Source organism: Miscanthus floridulus, chromosome 4 (assembly GCF_019320115.1).
Source record: "Miscanthus floridulus cultivar M001 chromosome 4, ASM1932011v1, whole genome shotgun sequence".
In the NCBI taxonomy this organism is placed as follows: domain Eukaryota; kingdom Viridiplantae; phylum Streptophyta; class Magnoliopsida; order Poales; family Poaceae; genus Miscanthus; species Miscanthus floridulus.
In genome coordinates this window covers 115,489,006-115,509,370 of record NC_089583.1, presented here as the reverse complement: position 1 = coordinate 115,509,370, position 20,365 = coordinate 115,489,006, and the positions used below count along the sequence as shown (strand labels likewise).

General features: G+C 44.2%; 2 protein-coding genes and 1 pseudogene across 2 annotated transcripts; 1 reads left to right on the top strand and 2 right to left on the bottom strand.

The window, feature by feature from the left end:
- The first annotated feature begins 2,592 nt into the window (after window positions 1-2,592).
- LOC136550431 (transmembrane emp24 domain-containing protein p24delta9-like) lies at window positions 2,593-5,464 on the top strand. Its single transcript, XM_066542003.1, has 4 exons — window positions 2,593-3,021; window positions 3,132-3,341; window positions 4,898-4,974; window positions 5,062-5,464. The coding sequence occupies exons 1-4, from the start codon at window positions 2,764-2,766 to the stop codon at window positions 5,204-5,206; spliced, it is 690 nt and encodes a 229-aa protein (XP_066398100.1). The 5' UTR covers window positions 2,593-2,763; the 3' UTR covers window positions 5,207-5,464.
- A 263-nt stretch (window positions 5,465-5,727) lies between these two features.
- LOC136550430 (serine/threonine-protein kinase VIK-like) lies at window positions 5,728-10,431 on the bottom strand. Its single transcript, XM_066542001.1, has 11 exons — window positions 9,922-10,431; window positions 9,126-9,200; window positions 8,515-8,631; window positions 8,280-8,374; window positions 7,992-8,112; window positions 7,828-7,907; window positions 7,049-7,108; window positions 6,849-6,970; window positions 6,664-6,749; window positions 6,465-6,577; window positions 5,728-6,366 (listed from the first exon to the last, which is right to left on the bottom strand). Exons 1-11 carry the CDS (start codon window positions 10,255-10,257, stop codon window positions 6,243-6,245), a joined length of 1,329 nt encoding a protein of 442 aa, XP_066398098.1. The 5' UTR covers window positions 10,258-10,431; the 3' UTR covers window positions 5,728-6,242.
- A 1,859-nt stretch (window positions 10,432-12,290) lies between these two features.
- LOC136550429 (uncharacterized) lies at window positions 12,291-20,117 on the bottom strand (annotated as a pseudogene).
- Between the last annotated feature and the right edge of the window lie 248 nt (window positions 20,118-20,365).

Sequence of the window (20,365 nt, the reverse complement as noted above, 5' to 3'; positions counted from 1 at the left end):
GCGAGCCTAGAAATGGCCCAAAGATTACCTTCAAATCGTCCTTCGGAGACTAAAGCAGCTTACCTGCTCCGAGAAGCATGACCACATGGGCATCATGGGCACCCACATGCATTTTCCCGTCTTCCTGGCTCCTGAACTTCCACTCTACCATTTTCTGCCAGTGGGAAGGTCACAGCAAAGCCAAATACCTGTCGATTGCATATGTATGGAGTAATTTTGAGGAGATGTTTTTAAGTAGGGCTTTTTTCCTTTTTTATTTTTACAATATAGTGGTGTGTTGCTAATTTAGATCGGCAGCAGAATAAAGGCCTGATAAAATTCAAGCAAGTGCAAGCACGCACTGGGCCAGTGATAACCTCCGAGTCAATATCAATCATTATGAAAAAAAAAGCGAGGCACATGAACCTGGATGAGGAAGGGCCCTCCGTTGTGGCGCCGCCGTCCTCGATCCGGCGAGGAGATGACGGCTGCAGCCATAGGGGCACTGGATCCGACCGAGCAGCGCACACGGCGCAGGGGGAGAGGAGAGAGGCGCCAGGTGAAAGCCTAGTGTGGTTTTGACTAATTGATGAAATTTATTGGACTAACCCTTTATCTAAGTGTGAAGATAAGCAAGGGTGGTCCAAGCAAAGTGATGGAGCTACAAGATGATGGCCAATGGTGATGGAGGTGACCACAAGTGAATATCAAGTGCTCTAACTTGTAAAAGAAGAAAGAGAAAAACAAAGACCAAGGATGATAAGACAAAGGTATCAAATTATCGGATTATTTTGCTCCGGCAATATCGTATCAATTTGTCGGATTGTTTTGCTTCAGCAATATCCAGCAACGTGATCATGTAGACGGAATCAGATGGTAGCACACGAGATATAGATTTATATTGGATCGGAGCACGATGCGCACTAATCCCTACTCCATTGGTACGGCTGCTCTTGTATTCGTATGCTTAATTACAGGGGTTGTTGCTCCTAGCTACGTGTAGATGGAATAGGTGGAAAATGGATCCTGAGTCCAAAGTCCCTACCCTCCTTTATATAGGCATGAGAGGTAGGGTTACAGAGAGGACGATCGGGCTAACAGATTGTTTTCTAGTTTGACGATAGATTGATCCTAGCTATCGTCCAGATACGTCTACCTTAGTTTGCCTTGATCTCCACGTTGGTCGATCGCGTCAGCCTTTGCGGACCTCCACGGCTGCTGGGCCAATAGCTTGGTGGTGGTCATATATACTGACAGTGCAGGTACCCTTGGCCCAGGGTCCGTTTGGTTGAGTTGTTGCTTTGGGAAAAAGTTGTTGTGGGTTGTGGGCTATGAAAACGCTGTTGTGGAATGTCAGCTGGGAGAAAGTTGAAAGCCGTTTGGCTAAAACAACTATGGTACTGTGAGCTGTGTAAAAGGTCTATAATACCTCGGTCTACTTTAGACGTTGTTTATATGCAATTTGGTTGTAAAATACTGTGTTATTCACTGATTCACTATAAATAGCAATTTTAGAAAAGGGAAATTAATTTTGTAAGTTTTGCATAGAAATGAAGCTCTGAACTTGACATGCATCCCAATTGGGTATCAAATTTACCAAACTTTGAAGCTCTAGATCTCTCAAACCGTTGAGAATTCGATCTCTGCCCTTGAAACAAACTGGTAGAGTTATATACAAAGAACAAAATTGATTAAGGTCGATTAAGATTTTTACATGCAAATTTGAAAGAAATTTGATAAAGAGCCACTGCCTCTCCTCTAGAAAGAATAGAGCCCGCTGCTGCTGCTTGTCCGGGAGCTGGGCACAGGGGAGGAGGGGCGCTGCCCGGTTGCCGGATTTGGGGGAGGTGCACTCGGGGGAAGAGCTCGGTCACCGGCGCGGGACGAGGAGAGGAGGGGCGCACGGGAGGCAGAGCTTGAGGCGAGATCCACTCGCGACCATGGCGTCTTCCTCTCGCCCGCGTCCACCGGCAGGGCCGCGTCCGCAGCGAGCAGGCTAGCGAAATCCAAGGGAGCTCCGCCGGCTTCACCCTCCTCGCCGGTTGTCTACGCACGCCTCCGGGCAGGGCCCGCGCCGCCGCCGGGGATGGGGGAGATGCGCGCCTAAGCGAGGAGGGAGATGCGCGCGGCCGCCAGGGAGGGAGAAGAAGGAAGCGCGGCCGCCCCAATCCCTAGTGCCGGTGTGCGCTCGCTCGAGAACGGAGAGGAAGGTGTCGCTCGATGGGAAAGAACAGCGAACCAGCACGCAGAAACGATGGCAGGCAGGTAATTTTCGCAACTCTGTTCATTGACAACCTTCCGCTGTGCTTGATGGATCGCCACACACTAATCCTAGACATTGGTCGATACGTCCAATCATTAATGAAATACAGAACATTATCCGAGCAAAAAGCTATACAATACGCAAGATTCATAGGGAGGTAAATAAGATAGCTGACAGCCTTGCTAAAGGCAAGAAGCATCTTGAATTCAAGTCTTTTTTTTTTTTTTGCCAGGCACTTGCGCATCATCCAACTTGTAAAATCAACCTTGTGCTACAAAACCACGACTGTGTAACAAAATCTTCATCTCTGTGACATGTTTGTGATACAGTGGAACTTTTACCTTTTCAAAAAAAAAAAAAAAACACTGCAGCTTTAAGCACCCTGACGTCAGACTTGAGAAACCTCTTCAACTAGTCGCGCTCTCTGACACGGCCCAGCGCATCGCGTCATCGTCTTCCCCTCCCCACAAGCCAAACGCGAATTCCAGCCCCGTGACCTCCCCAGCCCCCGATCTCCGGCGATGGCCGCGCGGCGCCTCGGATCCCCCGCCTCCAGGTGGCTGCGCCCGTCCGCGCTGCTCTTCCTGGTCGCTTCCGCCCTCCTCTCGGCCCCGTCGCCGGCCCGCGCCCTCCGGTTCGACCTCGAGTCCGGCCACACCAAGTGCGTCTCCGACGAGATCAAGGTCAACGCCATGGCCGTCGGCAAGTACCGCATCGTCGGGCCCGACCCCAACTTCCCCGACGCCCAGCTCCCCGAATCGCACCGCATCTCCCTCAGGGTAAGCAAGCGAGCAGCGCCAAGCGGCTATTGGGTGATCTGGCTTGGGAGGGGAACCCATGGCGATGCGCGTGTGATGATTGGGGGCGCTTTCCTTCGATTGATGGGCAGGTGACTTCGCCGTACGGGAACAGCATGCACTACGCGGAGAACGTGCAGTCGGGCCACTTCGCCTTCACGGCGGCGGAGGCCGGCGACTACCTGGCCTGCTTCTGGGCGCCCGACCACAAGCCGCCGGTCACCATCGAGTTCGAGTTCGACTGGAGGAGCGGCGTCTCTGCCAAGGACTATCCCAGCGTCGCCAAGAAGGGCAAGGTCGATGTGAGTATTTCGCTTCGCTCTTCAGATTCCTACCTTTGTTTTGGTCAATTCACCACCAATCTGGTCGCGTGGTTAGTGGTTCACTTTTTGGAATTAAGAAAATAGATCGAGGGTTCTAATTTACTTGTGGCAGCATAATTACAGGACTGCTCTTTCGATTTGGGTGCTTGGTGTGGACTAACTTGTGCGGTTGCGGGACTAGTATGTTTAGACAGGAATAATTTTCTGATTGTGCATGCTGACAGTTTGTTGATCAATTCTGTTCCACATTGATGTTGAAGAGCATTTGGTTTTGCAACTTTCAGCTTGATAGTGATTTTGGTGTGTTTGCATGTTGGACTGCTAGATTTTACTAGTTAGAGCTTTTCAATTTTCTGAAATAAGTTGAGTTCAATTTGGGTATGGATTGTGCATGCTTTTGTAGTCTGTTTTACGCGCTTCATAATGAGTTCTTTTTAGTTTTGCTACCTTGTCATGGAGTATATTTGCAGGTGGTATATTTATATTTTCTGCCCTGGTGCTGGGTTCAAGTATGGTACAGTTGTGGGGCTGTATTTTTTGGAAAAAAATATATGTTCGTGTGGTTTTGTAATTTGAATCAAGAAGGTCATTTTTTAAAAGTATATTGATATTAGTACAGGCGAGGGTAAAGCTTGCCACTGACACCCTTCCCCAGACCTCGCACAGAGCGGGAGCTCTCTGCACTGGGTACGCATTTTTTATATTGATATTAGTAAGTCATTCCTGCAGTTCAATTATATGTTCTTCAATGTGGATGTAGAAAGGTCATAAGCTTAGTAACCAACAGGTTGCTCGTTACTTTTTTTGTGGTGTTTTTACTTGGTTTTCATTGCAATGTGTACTTAGTTTCATACAAGTTGTGCACAATGTTGACTGTACTTGAATGAATAACAGGTATACAATTGACATTTGTAATGTTTTAATCTCTCACTTGGTGTTTTTTTTTTATATCGTTTTAATTATGCATGGCTTAATGGTAAGCATCGTATGTGATTTAGAGTCAGATTCTTATTGAACATATGTTAAACAAGTTTGGTCTATTGGCATAAAATTCTAGAGAAGTGGACCGAGAGAGATGATATGTGATGAAGTTGGGATGTCGTGGTTTCTGCATTGAACTATTATAGGTTAATGTTGATCGTAAGGGTATTTTTTGAACTTTCCATTGAAGAAAAGGAATTGGAGAAAAGACGACTTATCCTTTTGCTGACTTCTTAGAACTTGAAACTGGGCATTTTGGTGGCTGTGTGTAGCTTATCTGCTTTTCACCTCGTATTTGCAAATTATTGGGTTGTAATTTAAACTTTTAGTGCTATCTAGGAATTGAACATAACTGATCTTGCTAATAATGTGTCTCATATAGCATTTGCTCCTCTGGTTATTTATTGGTTGTGTTGACACTGCTCGTAAGTCATAATCAATTCCTGAGACTGAGCAAGTTGTCTTGTTTTTGTGAGAATAGTACTACTTTTTGCCATGCTGTTTCTTATGGCTAGTGCCTCTGTTCATGCATGTGTATTGCTCATATGTTGCAGATGATGGAATTGGAGCTGAAGAAGCTAGAGGAAACTATAAGAAATATACATGAAGAGATGTTTTATCTGCGTGAAAGGTAGTATCTACCAAGTCAGCGAGAAAATGGATTTTGTGGAAAACTAAAAAGCAATTCTGATACTACATGGCCATGTCTTGTGTCCAGGGAAGAGGAAATGCAGGACCTGAACAGGCGAACAAACTCAAGGATGGCTTGGCTAGGGTTCCTCTCCCTTGGCATCTGCTTATCAGTGGCAGGTTTGCAGCTGTGGCACCTGAAGACCTTCTTTGAGAGGAAGAAGTTGCTGTAGTTGATTCACAGTAGACCTCAGCGCAGGTGTAACCTATTTTTGGGTGAACTGTCGATCTGTTACAGAGCTTGAAATCCCATGTAAGAAACTGGTATGTCATACTAGAGAAATATGCTTCACTATGCTTTAGCCTGTCCAGTTGAACTTCTATAAGAAACTTTAAAGGGAAACTAAATTGTCTTCCATTCAATAGTTCGTGTTGTAATTTGGACTTCTTGAGCACCGTGTTGACTCTTCTTTACGTGATAGTTGTGAATCTGGAGCGCCTGTTCTTTTTTTACCTGCTAGCTATTGTGAAGCAGAGCTATGAAAAGCCCGACGTTCCTAGACTCTAATCGCCAGTTCCACATGTAATCATCTGGGTGTAGTCTGCAGCATGGCTGTTACACCATGACTGCAATGATCGATGGCCGGTAACCTGATAACTATCATATGCTACAGTTGCAGTGAAACTTGAGACTGCAGCGCCGTAGTAGTTACCAGTTCATTCAGTAAACTGCAAAGAATCACCTTCTCCAGATCATAAAGGTAACATAGTACATTGTAATCACAACGAAATTTGTAATCCGTAAAATGTTTCTCTGTATAAAGTTTACAGTAACTTCGTTGACTTAAGTAACACTTACAGAATATGCATGGTAAATTCACTTCCCATCACCAATGAGGCAGTTCTCAATAAGCATATAAAGATCCTGGCAACAGAAAAGAATAGAAAAAGGAAACCATCTGATCTATAGAACCCCACATCAACCTATATGCTGCAGAACTATGATCTAATAGCTCAATATTTTTCATAATGTACGGAGAGAAGCAACGAGAAAACCTAAAGACAAAGTTGCAAAGGATGTGGTACAAACAAAGCTTCTGTTTTGTTTAACAGAAATAGCATCGACATAAAACAGCAAGAAAATTTTGTAGTCTCATTGGACCTTTCTCGAGGCACCTAATTCTGTACATTCATCAATGTCAGATCTCCCGAGAAAACCCCATTCAAGACACCAGTTGTAGTAACGAATATATAATTATATATGCACTGCTACTGGAACAAATGCCAGTGGTTCTCATGCGAATAATGCTCCTTGAGCTTCTCAAGCCTCTTGAGGATCTCCAAGAAAGATGGTCTCAGACTGATATCCCCAGACCAACATAGCTCAACCAAACTGCAATAAGAAATAAGAAAAACAAGTTAAAATACTGCAGCATCCATGTTAACATGGCAATTGTAAGAGTGTCAAGGATTTTTTGACTTAATACATACTCCTTCAACTCATTGGTATGACTTTTACGGAAAACTGGGCGATGCCCATCTGCCACGTACTTAGCAGCCTCATAAGGTTCGTAGTTGGAGAAGGGTGGATCACCTTCCATCATCTACGATCATACAGAATAATCTTAGGTCATTCAGTGATACCACCTTACTGCTGGGTGGTGGCTTCTACTTTTAGGGATGAAATTACCTCATATAGAATCATGGCAAAAGAGAAGATATCAACTTTCTTGTCATATTTCCGGTGCTTGAAAACTTCAGGGGCCATGTACCGATCTATGTTTGTCCAAAGTTAAACATAACAATTAACAATTGCATAATATATTGAATTCAAGAGAAGATATTCAAAGGAGAGTGGTAGCTCCTGAAGCTTACAGCTTCCTGTCTCTCCAGTCATCTTGTATACATCATTCGCGTGCTGCGCTTTGATGATCTTGCTAAGGCCGAAGTCTCCAACCTTCAAGTGGTTGGCAGCAGAATTCACCAGAAGAATATTTCTAGAAGTTGACACATTGAGTTAGACTGGGACAAAAAATATTGTCACATTATCAAAAGCAAGCAATTCCATGACAAACCTTGGTTTTAAATCTCGGTGAATCACAACATTAGGCTCATTATGAAGATATGCCATTCCTCTGCAAAAGAAAAAAACATAATGAAGAAAATAACACAAGACTCAATTATTACAGCTAAGAATTATGGAAAAACAGCTAATACATTGGAGGAGTGACAGTGGTATGCAATGAGGTGAGTCAGAAATACATGCAGGCAGTATATGAAGGCTCAAGGATATGGTGTTTATGGCATAACTAGAATGCATATACTATTATGGCACGCCATCTCTCAATCTACAGTTCAAATAGATCCAACAGACCATGTTACCATAAGTTTATAATGCTGTTAATAGATTTGACATGATCTCACGAGGGATGATAAATAGATGCATTTGTAACTGCAGAGTCAATGTACTCACGGTCAAGGCTATTCTTAACTACTATATATTACACGAGAAATTATTTAAATAGCATAACGGCTGTTCTTAACAATATTACAACTATAAAGGCCTTGAGGAGAACACAATATTACTCGAGGACGTTTCGCTGTGTTTGTCCTCGGCCTTGGGAGAATACGTCTCGCAATGTTTGTCCATTGAGGACATCAATTGTGTAATTATTGTATATATGTTTTCACTCCCATTCCCGAATCAAGTGCTTTGAAACAAGAGAAATAGTTCTATCATGTAATTAATAGGGGAGCGCATGGCCATCCCAAATCAAGTACTTGTTGTGCTATGGACAAACACAGTGAAACAGAGGTGTATGCACTAAGATTCAAGCACATGAGGTGAGAGTACCTTGCAATATCCAGTGCAAAACTAACAGCGTTAAGTGGGTTGAGTGCACCTTTGTCCTTCAGATATTGATGAAGATCACCCTGAAAAAATGCATTTAACCTAACATGAGCAAGTTCCAAATAGTCCACGCAAAATGATAGTTGAACACAAAGCAAAATACATACTCCTCGTAGAAACTCAGTAATTAGCATTAGAGGCTTGGTTTCTGTAACTGCTCCAAGGAACTGGACAATATTTGGATGTCTCAGCTTTATTAGCAAGTTCACTTCATGCTTAAAATCTTGGCTGCAGGAAAGGGAAAAAAAACATTACATAAACATGCATACACAACACAAACATGTATCTTGTAACTAGAACACTATAGTTAACTACGATTGATGAAAAGTTGTTGTACAATCAATCAGTTGGAGCAAGCAAGGAGGTTGGTAGTTATTCTGATATGATTGGCTTACATCACCAGCCTGTCATCAGATAAGGATGGAAGAATGCGCTTGACAGCAATAGGTGTTCCTCGCCAATTTGCTTTCAGAATTTCACCGAAAGAGCCCTGTTGTAGGAAGCAGGTTACACGAACTTAAGATAACCCAATACAAAAGGAACTAAAAGTGAAGTACAGTAAATCATTAAACTATGCTAATACTTTATCAAATAATTGTATTGAGAAAGAGATGTTTCAAGACTTGAAACCTTTCCGATAACTTGTGCTTTTGTAAAGTCCAATTCAAGTGGGTTAATCTCCCAGTCAGCCTTATTTGTTAGAGGTGGTGGAATCGTCTTTGGTTCAAAATGGCTTCCAGTTTTCCCCTACAGGGTAAAAAGGAAAAATTCGAAGGAGATGAGAACGATCACATGATGCATCAATCTGCATAATCATATCATATTTACAACCGCCAGTTTTAAAACTCGTAGTCCAGCAGAGCATGATTAATCTAGTTGCAAGCAAAAGGTAAGCCAAAAGTATCAACTAAACAGAGCATGTGTAAATCACCAAGTCCTCCCCCTTAGATCACCTAATATTTTGCCAAAGAAAGAGAGGACACCTCTACTTCCGACAACAATATTGGGGACCATGTGTCCTGGATACGTATTTAGAAACATTGCACCGATAACAGCTGCAGAGCAATATACAGGGGACTCACCCACTAAATCCATACCATACAGTGACAGGTGGAATTGGAATACCTGGTGTTCAAGTTACAGATTTAGTAATCTTGAGCTACAGGTCAAACCTATTCAACCTAAAACTTTGCAATCCAATAACCAAGACAACCTGTTAAATCAAGTTATCGACCACATACATATGTCAATCCGCCGTGCTCCTTGAGCAGCTCAATCATGGACTGCCTCTTTGCGCCCTCCGCATCAGCTAGTGGCTGTTCACAAACCATAGAAATGTTAGCATGATTACCAATCGTCCTAAGTGTGACATCATAATATGAGAGTCTGGACCAAGCCAGTCAATATTTACAGCACTACAGCACGAATATAACCCATCAGCCAACATAAACCTAGAAGTGCACTGGACATAACCACGCCAGGCTTCTACATCAAGACTTTAACACCAAACCGAACCAAATAAGCAACAATCGAGACTGAATGAAAGTATGACTCGTCGCGAGGAAACAAATGTCATAAAAACATGCTTTAAGAGCGGAATGCACCGATCATTGTAGCACCGGCACATTTGACAAGCCAACATAGCAAGCGCGAGACCCCATGAATTCGCAGCGCAATCTGCAAATTCCTCAAATGCAGCAAGGTCGAGACACTAAGGAAAACCGGTTCCCAAGCCCAACGCAGAAGATGAAAGAGTACAACGCAGTAGTAGGATGAAAAGCTGCAGAGCGTGGATGTAGCTGATCGCGTGCCTTTCCAAATTGTCAAATTCGACAAGCCAATCGTATCCCAACAGAAGAGAGTAGGATCTGAAACCTCTGAATCGTTCCAACACGAAAACAAAGAGCCCAAGGCGCAGCATCAACCCAAATCGAGCCCGCGACATCGGAACAGACAGAGCATGCAAATCAAACGCAGATGCAAGGGGCAGGGGAGGATCGTCGGAGGAGACTGCCCACCCCACTCCCACCCACCCACCGTGTTCTGCCAGCGGTCCTGGGCGTTGACGTCGGCGCCGTTGGCGATGAGGCACTCGGCGACGTCGTGCCATCCGTGGAGCGCGGCGACGTGGAGCGGCGTGCGGCTGTCGTAGTCCCGGGCGTTGACGAGCGCGGCGTCCTCCTCCAGCAGCTTCCGCACGGCGCCGACGTCGTTCTGGTGCGTGTGCCACAGGATGAGCGAGGTGCGGGCGACGAGGCCCTTGTCGTCGAACCGGCGCCGCGCGACCCCTTCCGACGACCCAGCGCCGCTGCCCCCGCCACCGGATCCCCCATCCGCCGCAGCGGCAGCCGCGTCCTCCTCCGCCGCGCTCATCTCTCCCGCGCCCGTCCCGCGTGGTCCGAACCGAACCGGATGAATCTGCGTGGAAAGGGTTTCTCTGCTTCTCCGTTTGTTTCTGTGTCTCTGGAAATCCTACTATTCCGGTGCGGGGAGCTGGGGGACTTTTAATCGCCCTCGGCCCGCGTGCAGTGCACGAGATCTGAATCTGATCTGACCCGTGACTTTGTTACCAGCGTCTGATCACAGCGTCAAGCGCTGCTAACCCGTTTGGTTAAGGAACCCGCTAGCCGACGCCCACTTGTCGTATGTGCCAGGCTGGCATGGGCATGGGCCGCCTGGGCGACCCACATGACCAGGAGGCTTCTCCTATAGCTGCTGGCCTGCTGCTGCTGCTGCATCAGTCAGTCAGTCACGCTCTGCCGGTCTGCCCCTGCCCGGGCGTGAAGGATGCATATGCATCCAAAACCGGCGAATTTTCCACGGAGCTCGGAGCTGATCAGCTGACGCAGTCTTTGCTCCCATTTTCGTGCGGCCTGCTTTGCGGCTTTCCCTGTCGCGCGCAGACATCCGAGTTCTTCGCAAAATTGCAACCAAGATGGTGCCATTTTTGCACTGATCCGCACGCACTGTACGAACTGTGGGTGGTGAGCAGAACCCCCGGAGTTACTGTACACCGATCTCGGACAAATTAATCGTGCAGAAGATGGTGTAGGCAACCAATAACGAACCTGTACAAGTGCGCTGACAACGACAATTATGACTTGCTATGCAAAAATTGCAGGTGCGCTGCTGCGCAAGTTACGTACGAGAGCGAGTGCTCCCAGGTCCCCATCGTGCTCCCCTCTCCGGTCGGTCCCGGGACGCGATTGCCATGCGCCCATTCCTGCGTACCTCTTCCAACCATGCTTTTTCGGACCACCCTGAGCGTGACAAACGCCTGCTGCGTGTGCGGCGGGGGCGTATCGTATCTCTCGGCTCTCGCCAGGTGCGGTGCTCCAATCCCGATTCCGCGCTGAGAGCGAGAGGGTGGTGCGCTTATCACCGTCCTAGCGTTCACCCGTTATCGTCCATCGATCGGCAAAGCAGGCGAGCAGCGGTGGGCCGGGACAAGGGGCCACCGGGCGGTTCCATGTGCGGCACGTGGATTCAGCCCAGGATTTGGCAAATGCTTTGGCTTTGCAGACCCGGTCGCTGCAGGTGCGGAACCTGTCCCACCGCCGCGCTTTTCCGTGGTTTTCTGATGAGGCGAATGAGACTCTGAAAGGATAGCGATGGTGATGTTTTTGTCAGGGGAGAAAGATACTGATACCGACTTGCGTTTATGTTTTTTTCGAAGGATGACTCGTGTTCAGTGGCTAGATGACCGGCAAGTTTCAGGGCGACCGTGCATGGGCTAAGCATGCTTATCCAATAACCGACGACCGCAGCGGAGCTTTCGAACTGATGTCATAGTTTGTGACAATATATATCGGTTCAACGCATGTGTGCCTACCGTACAAGAGATAAGCATTGAGGGCCAGGTTTTTTGTGTTAAGAAATGGGACGCTGCGTGAGCTAGCACCACTGGATACCTCTTTTGAGAATCGGGCGAGGTAATGGCTCAAGTCAGAAACCACTGAAATTAAACAAATGTATTTGAGCATATCCTTTTGGATGAAGGACGAAAACTATGGTAAACCCTTTACCACCTTTTCTGACAGTTTGGGACGTACTAAGCATGCGCTGCAGCTGCAGTACAGTAGTAATATACGTGTTATTACTATGAAGCAGTAGTAACTCATGGTCTCATGGACAGAGCGAATAGAGGATCGATCGGTAGCTTCTGTAGCTGGCTATGTATATTCTTTCCAGCTATAATTGCGGTTCACCTGATGACCCAGGCACCCATCAGCCGCATCTTAGCCGGAAATGCTGGTACAGTGGTACGCACATGGACGAGATGAGGTAGTGCACGTCTCGCAGTAGTGAGAAGTCCATAGTCATATGTGCATGCCGACGAGGTTGCGACCTCAATTCAGACATCACAATATATGATGAATAACTAAAAACTAAAAGATCTATCTGCAAAAGGTAAAGCTACCTACATCCATATATGACAGACCAGCATCTGTTCCAGTTTTCTCAAAAATCATGGAACAGCGTGAGGGTATCCAGCAACAGACGATGAAATAAGGCAAGTCATCTTTGCTGAGCAGGGTAGCTTAATGTTCTAGTACATCGATTATGATTTTCAAGAACATGTCTCATGTATCAGGGTAGCTCTCGACAATACACTGGGAAGATGAAATAAGACAAGTCAAGCCAAACGTTGCAGGGTAAATTGACAAACCTACAGTTTGTTGGTAAAAGAAGATGAAATCAAATGGTAAAACAAGGCAAAATCATTAACTTTGCTGACCAAAAACAGTGGTAGTATATTGACAAATGTACAGATTATTATTCCATGTCATGTCTGAATTTTGAATTACACTACCAATTGCAATAAGTACACTAATTAGCTGGACATATTTTTAAGAACCATTTGGTCCTTATATGATAGGGAATATTAATTTCAAACTAACTTAGACGGCTACTTAAGTGCTCATCTTCCTGCTCTGCAGTCTGCACGCACAATCACTAATTCACTACTCTGTACTTACCAATAGTCAAATGCAAATAGAGTCCAAACTAATTTTGAAAATTTGATCAAAGAGAAATTCAGATTTATGCCAATTTGGGGATAAAACAAACTTTTAGAAAGAAAAACTCCACCTGCCCACAGAAAATTATATAACACTAACTATTATTTTTTATTTGACAATAGTGGTTTCAAATGATCACATAATGAAGCAACATTCAGACTAGCCAAGGCACTATATAATCCCCAATTACATTTTCTAATTAAAATTTTGATCTCCATTGATCAACTTATAAAGTTAGGATCTAAACATGCAATTCTCATGTCCAGGGATCCAAGTAGCACAACCATGGGAAGCAAGCCTAGGAATTTCCTCTGCAATTTACTCTAAATTAAATTATACAACTTCAAGGCAAGCTACTACAGGAAATTATTATATAGTTTTTAGGATCTAAACACGCAACTCTCATGTTTAATAACTAACCTCAAGTAGTAGTTCATCCATGTAATTGACCATCTGGCGCACACTCAGACAATCTGTTTTAAAAGCTCCATAAGTAGAGAAATCCTCCAAATAGTATGATTCAGAAAAGAAAATATCTGTAGGCAACCAAGTACCGAAACAAGTCCGGAAATCATAATGTGAAATTAAGGTATTGAAGAAAAGGTATATTTTAGTAACAAAATTTTCAATTGTGACGTACCAGCTAAACCCACATGATGTATTCTGTGATTTTGTCACAATGGATACCAGCTTGTGAAGAATGCATTCTACACGTAAGGCTCGGTCAGCCATTTAATGTTTTCTGGCAAGCAGCCTGCACATGACCAAAGAAAAACATAGCATTATGGACTATACGGGTGGATGAGTTCAAGCATTGAAGTGCAAACTGAAGAAATAGATTGTTTAGTTGTACGATAATTGTCTGTCAAAAGGAAAGCATTGAGTGAGACACCCTAAAGAAAATTATGTGATCGTGGTCGAGCCCCAATAGTTCGGTTCGATGACCAAAAGATGAAATGAAGGAGTAGCAAAGATAATTTAAGTATTTTCAAAACCAAATAAAAGAATTGACCAGGAAATCACCAAAGTTGAAGTTTTCGCCAACTCCCTTATGGCCATTGTAGCATAAGATGATGCTGGTAGAGTAAATTCTAATTTCACAGCCAGTTTCTCTGGTGACAGATCTGAGATGCCAATTGATTTGGTTTCTACTGAGCTAGCTTCAATGGTTGGTCCAGAGGTGTCCAATGAAGCTTGCAACCTGGAATCACTTGATGGACAACTGCAAGTCCCATCAGATAACGGTTGATTTGTTTCTGATGACTGGGTTTCTGATAGAATATCTAAATCAGTTGGTACTAAAGGATGTATTGTCATTAGTGTAAGTCATTAGGTCCCTGCATTCATTAAAAAACAAATCATAGCACCAAATGTCGTACAGGAGTACATATACAATTAGCTTGGGTTGTTCATCTAAATTCACTATGAATAAATATACAGAAAAATAAAGTTTAAATCTAAAAGATAGGGGACAAAGCATTTGATTCGACGGAACAGAAAACCTCTGCTTGTATTGTGTGTACCATTCAAAATCAATAGGGCGTTGGAGTACGCGGCGGTAACCTCCTTTCATGCTTGTAATCGAGAAGTCCCTAACAAATGACAGTCAAAGAAATGTATGACAAATAAGAACTTGCTCCACTGGCCTAAAAGTATATTGTGCATAAAGAACCAAAAAGGAAAGCCTACATAGATAAATGTCATTTTAAACCCTCATTTTCCTTCTGGTGAAATCAGAAGGAACTTTCTAGTGGCAGTGTATGATTACAGTTCGTAAGCACCACTAAGCTGTTCAAAGGAGGAGTCAGACAGCAAAAAAATGGACCTTGTGACAGAGCTGACTTACTTGATACCATGGGCGCTCTCTATCAGGCTAATGCCATCCTGTGTCACAAAATTAAGATGAACATTATGGTGGTCGTTGGAGAAGAAATAATTTGAACGTGTGAAACTCTATCACGTCTTCATAATCTGACTGGAAGAATTATGTATTCCATGAGTTTGTCAAAAAGATTTCTCTAAAGAGAGATAATATAGTAACCGATGGAAGAAACACTAAAAGTTAAAGGACTTCATGACCTAATAAACCATTTCCTCATCATAACTTTCAGACTAAACATTTATATTTCATAACTAGATACTCCAAATCATATGCATGTAAACAGAAAAATTCAATTATATCCTTTTTTGGGCATAAAAGAGCATAAGATGCTTGTACAACATAATCTAGTTATCATTAGTTCATTAAAGATGTTTCTTCAGTTCATAACTGTTATGGTCGGCAAGGTATACCAACGCCGCGACAAAGCCAGTAGGTGGACCGCGGCAGGAGCGAACCAGCGCGCGGTCACCACGTCGCGGCGTCGCAGTTTGTTCGCGGCAGCCGAGTCTTCAGAAGTTTGTTTCGTTTGGTTTGTTACCATCAGAGACATTAGGAGTTTGTTTCATTATTCCTTAGAGTGAGGAGAGATTTGTTAGCATTTGGTTATAAGTGTGGAACACTATTCATTAATGAGAATCAGCCAGAGATTGAGATTCATCTCTCTCGCTCCCTGGCGCCCCAGCGCTCACACCCTCGTCCACAGCCCTAGCTTCGGCGCCGAGCACGGCGCCGCCGGGCGTTCAAGCCTAACCCCTCCACGTCCCACTACTATCACCTTCGTAGCAATCCACGTTCCAACAATAACACAACAAACCTCTTGAATAACTGAAAAGTTCATGACAAAACTCATTACCTTCTTGGCTATTTCATGATAAATCCTAGCAACTTCATTCCCAGGAAACAATGTTTCTGACCTGCACGTGGAAAATAGCAAGCATAAGTGCATAACACTCAAATCACAAAAACATACGACATAAGCATATGCTCCTCAGTCCTCACCCAGGCAAAGGGAGGACAACATCCTCAAACGAGTAGACTGCCTTCAATAAATCTTCAGAATCAACTAACTAGAAGAGAAGCGCATGATTGGGAATTTTGTTATATCAGTGTTATGGAAAGGTTCGCCGTCAGAAGTATGCTCAGTAACGATTTTTTATAGCATACCTTCACAGACTGGATCATTTCTTCAGGAAGTGTTTTACAAGACAATTCCATTTCAGGTGAATTAGCATGGCTATCATCATCATCATCAAACGTATCCGTGGTAGTTGCTTCTCCAAGAGAGGACCCTGTTTTGTAAACTAAGTCACCTTCTACAACTTGTGAAATACCTGTGAGTTCAGCCATTAGCATATACAGAAGAAACAAGAGTATATACTAGTCCCTACTCCCTAGAAAGCGAAAGGTTAGTTTTAGAACAACAGCTTGAACGAGAGCAGCAGAATCCAATGCACAAGTAGACTTACCATACTTTTCCACTCTCATACTTGCAGCATGATTCCATAGGTAACTCTGGTAGCTATGTACATACCTGCACAGCATGGTTCCATTGGAGTACCAGAGCACAAAGTAAATACGAAAAGCCCTAACAATATATTCTGACAGTAGATTTTGAATACTAATTTCTTACATAACAGTGATGTACCACATTCTTCATTACATAATTAGCAATACGAATGAGAATTTAGATAATGTATTGCAACATACATCAGTCTCAGTGTTTTAGGTATAGCCATTAGTGCTTGTAGATAGTTACCGGGGTACTTCTTCAATCTCTGAAGCTGGAAATGAAAGAAAACATAGTTCTAAGGCTCCCACATTAATGCAATTGAATTCAGACTGACAACAAGCAAGAATGTAAAATCTTAAATGGTAACAAGAATGAACATAAAATATGGCATTCATGAATTATCATGATCACTTAGTAAATATTGGAGAAAATGCAAAACTCAATCTCACAAAAGCAGGACAGAAAGGGAATTTTCTATTTATTACCTCTTACTGTGCAAGTAAACGACTTTTATCTTTTGGTTGGGTACATTTTGTACAGAAAAAGTAATTGTGTATTACCTGACATTTCAAATTGCTATGAGTAAGGAAGGCTGTATGGTGCTGCCTAGTACCTAGAGGCTAGAGGTGCCTAAACTAGTGTAGTGTAAAGAACATGTCTATCCAGGCATGCAAATATTTGAGCAACTTTCACCACTCTGGACCAATTGCCAAGCCTGGTTTACCTCTCAAAGCCTCCTTGTTTGAAACTGATGCTAAAACCGAACTGCTGAACTTAAAATTCATGAGTGGAACTGCACCAAACACCTCAACAGTTCACATAGACTCTGTATTGTGTAGTCAAGAAAGCTCTTGGCAGGCGGGAAACACAAATACCTATATCTTACTTTTTATATAAGTGGACTCTGTAGGAAACTACGGAGTAGGAGCCTAGGACCAATCAAATCCCAGCATCCCAAAACTATGCAGTAAATGTGCTAGGAAGGAAAAGGTGTATGAATTTATTTTGGCAACATGTACTTATGTCTGCAAAAAGATCAAGGAAACCTACAATAGCTCTCTCCACTGTGAGATGTCGGGGCATGCCCCTAAGTGTTGCATCAACATCAACATGCCATTTATAATGTACCTGCACGTCATTCATTGCATGAAACTGCTAGAAGTGAGTTAAGATTCACAACAACAACAACAAAGCCTTTCAGTCCCAAGCAAGTTGCGGTAGGCTAGAGTTGAAACCCACCAAGAGCCCCTAGTCACGATTCAGGCACTTCAATAGCTACTTTCCAAGCACTCCTATTCAAACATAGGTCTTGCCTCCCCCTTTGTCAATTTCGGTCTTTCTCTACCTCTCCTCACATTATTAGCTTGGCTTAGGGCTAAGTTTCAAATATTCACATTTAACATAAATTATTTAGTTATTTAATAGGGAAAAAAGAATACCGCCTACCCTTGTACCAAGAATCAAGCTAACAGCATGTCTCCACTCTCCTCTAAGCAAAGCAGCACCAACAAAGTGAGTAGGTACAGAACCGCTGCCAAAGCGCTATCAAACACAATGGAAGCAAACTATTATGATTTGCAGAATAACGAACAAAAAATCATATCTTAACAGGCATAAGAAGCAAAAAATGATGAACTACACATCACATAATAATATAAAAACAGTACTAACTTGAAGCATGTTCCTGTACCTGTAAGCCATAGTAATTGATAAATCCATTTTTACTTAGACCATTAACTGCAGCATTTATAACATCGGTCGATTCTGCAATAACATTCCTGGGAGAGATAAAAGAAACGGGAAACATGAATTATCTGTTCACTCTTTATTTCTTTAATTAGAAAACAAGGTCATGGCCCAAGTAAGTGGACCAAAGATAATAGCGCAAAATGATGGACAAAATTCTAGAGTTCCTTATAAGTTGTAACTTAAAAGCAAGCCACCAAGCATTTTATCGTGATTCCAACGACATGTTTCATAGTGCACGTGCAGCATCAAAATTGGCAAAGCACAAGCAGTTTCATGAAGACCATTCATGACATACGACCAGCATGCTAATGCTGCCAATAGTGCCACACATAGCAAGGAGAGTACACACCTCAAAGTAATTGCAAAGTGGTTCCCTCTGAGTTGACCAAGAGTAAGGCCCTCCTTCGCGTAACTGGAGAGCCATTTGCAGCTAAGTAGTCAGTGATTTTACATAAAGCAGTTCATAGCTATATGCTTGAATGGTTACCTAAAGTCTCCAACTCTGATACCTACGAGTTTGCTATTAAGAGCAGCCAACCTACTGGCATGCACTTTGAAAAGTGTCACCTGATCAAAAAGGCAGGGAATCATCAGGACAGTGGGAAAAAAAGATAGAGAATTGGGAGGAGGGGGGGGGGGGGGTTCACACTGAGATCAGCCTTTTATCAAGCTTATTCAAATACTTTGTTACCCGACCAGACCATATTGACCCAGATTGTCCAACAATAAACCAACAAATGGGAACAACTCAGGGCATACCTGTTGGGTTGTAACAGCACGTTTATCCTTTGTTCCTGCAAATCCAAACGATCTTGGCTGTGGAAATTAAGGCCACCAACCAATCGATGAGAAAATTGAGCAACTCAATAGAAAACTTGTGAAGTACTTTGATGAAGTAAAACATGGAGACTACCTGAACCCCTAGCATCTTTCCTATAACTCCTAGTGCCTCTTGTGTGTCCTTGTTCTCTTTGTAAAGGTGAAACCTGGTAATATTGCTTACTATTACCAGCTATATTTCAAAATCAAAATACATGAAATATGAATCACAAGTCAAATGCGCATCCTAACACATTATCTCAGCAGACCATAGATGCATATGACAAAAAGAAAATGGCAGCACCTCAGAAACTTCCCCAGGTGATAAGGCCAGGATGTAGAGCCTCTACTGTCAAACGGCTTGTCATCTCTCCAGCCTGAACTGTCCATGCCTCTCCTGTTCCTTCCTTTCCCACCACGTGGCCCCGAACCCAAGCGCACCCTAATACATTTCTGAATACCATCGCTGTGCTCAACCGTATCCATGTTCAGGAACTTGAAATTCCTCTTGATGAACTCGTGCACCTCCTGCACCAAAAACAATTACAACAGAGCAGGTGACACACATATCATCCAGGCATCCACTGAAACCACGTTCGGGATAACCAAACTCACCGATCGATGGGCCTTATCTGAATCAGCTGACAGAATGATTGGCGACAAATTGCCATCCCCTCCCTCAGAAACCCTCTCCAGGAATCCCCTCAACGCGTCGTAATCCGCTTCGCCGCAGAGCAGCCGGAACGACTCGAGCGCCCGCGATGGATTCGCGGCGGCGTCGGGGTCGCCGTCCTCCGCATTATCTCCACTCTGCAAAGTGCAAATCCACAAACACCAGGCAGCCGAAGTGAGGTCAGAGCCTAGGACATGGCGGATGGCGGATAAGATTACAGCCCAGTCCACTAATGCAAATCCGCAGCATGGGAGTTCGGGAGAGAAATACCTCCTCGCCGTCGGGGAGATCGAAGGAGGTGAGGCGGACGAGGGCGCCGTCGCGGGAGACCTCGTGGACGACGAAGTCGGAGCAGCGCTGCTTGAGCGCGCCGCGGAAGCCCGGGATGGAGGAGGCGAAGCGGGAGATGCCGACGTCGGGCTCGGCCAGCGGCGCGCGGCGCGGCGTTGGCGGATGGGCTGCGGCACGGGCGCGGAAGTGGGCGGCGGGCGGCCGGGAAGGGGGTTTAGGGGTGAGGAGGGGCAGGGGTTTTAGGAGGTGGCGACCGCGCATTCTGTCAGCCGCGCCGTGGGAGCTCGGCCGCCGGATGGGGGGTGTAGCGGGGGGGGGACGGGGACTCGGGGATTGATCAACATTCCTTCTGATTATCCATTTTTTAATGAAGAGCGATGCCTGCACCGTGGAGCGAGTAGAAGGCTTCGATTTTTTTAAATTTTTAACATTTTTTAAAAACTAATTTTAAATCTAACATCGTCTGTTTTTTTTTTAACTAACACTTTTTGCCGCGCCTATTGTCATAGCGTGGCCAAATGGTGGCGCGGCAGCGA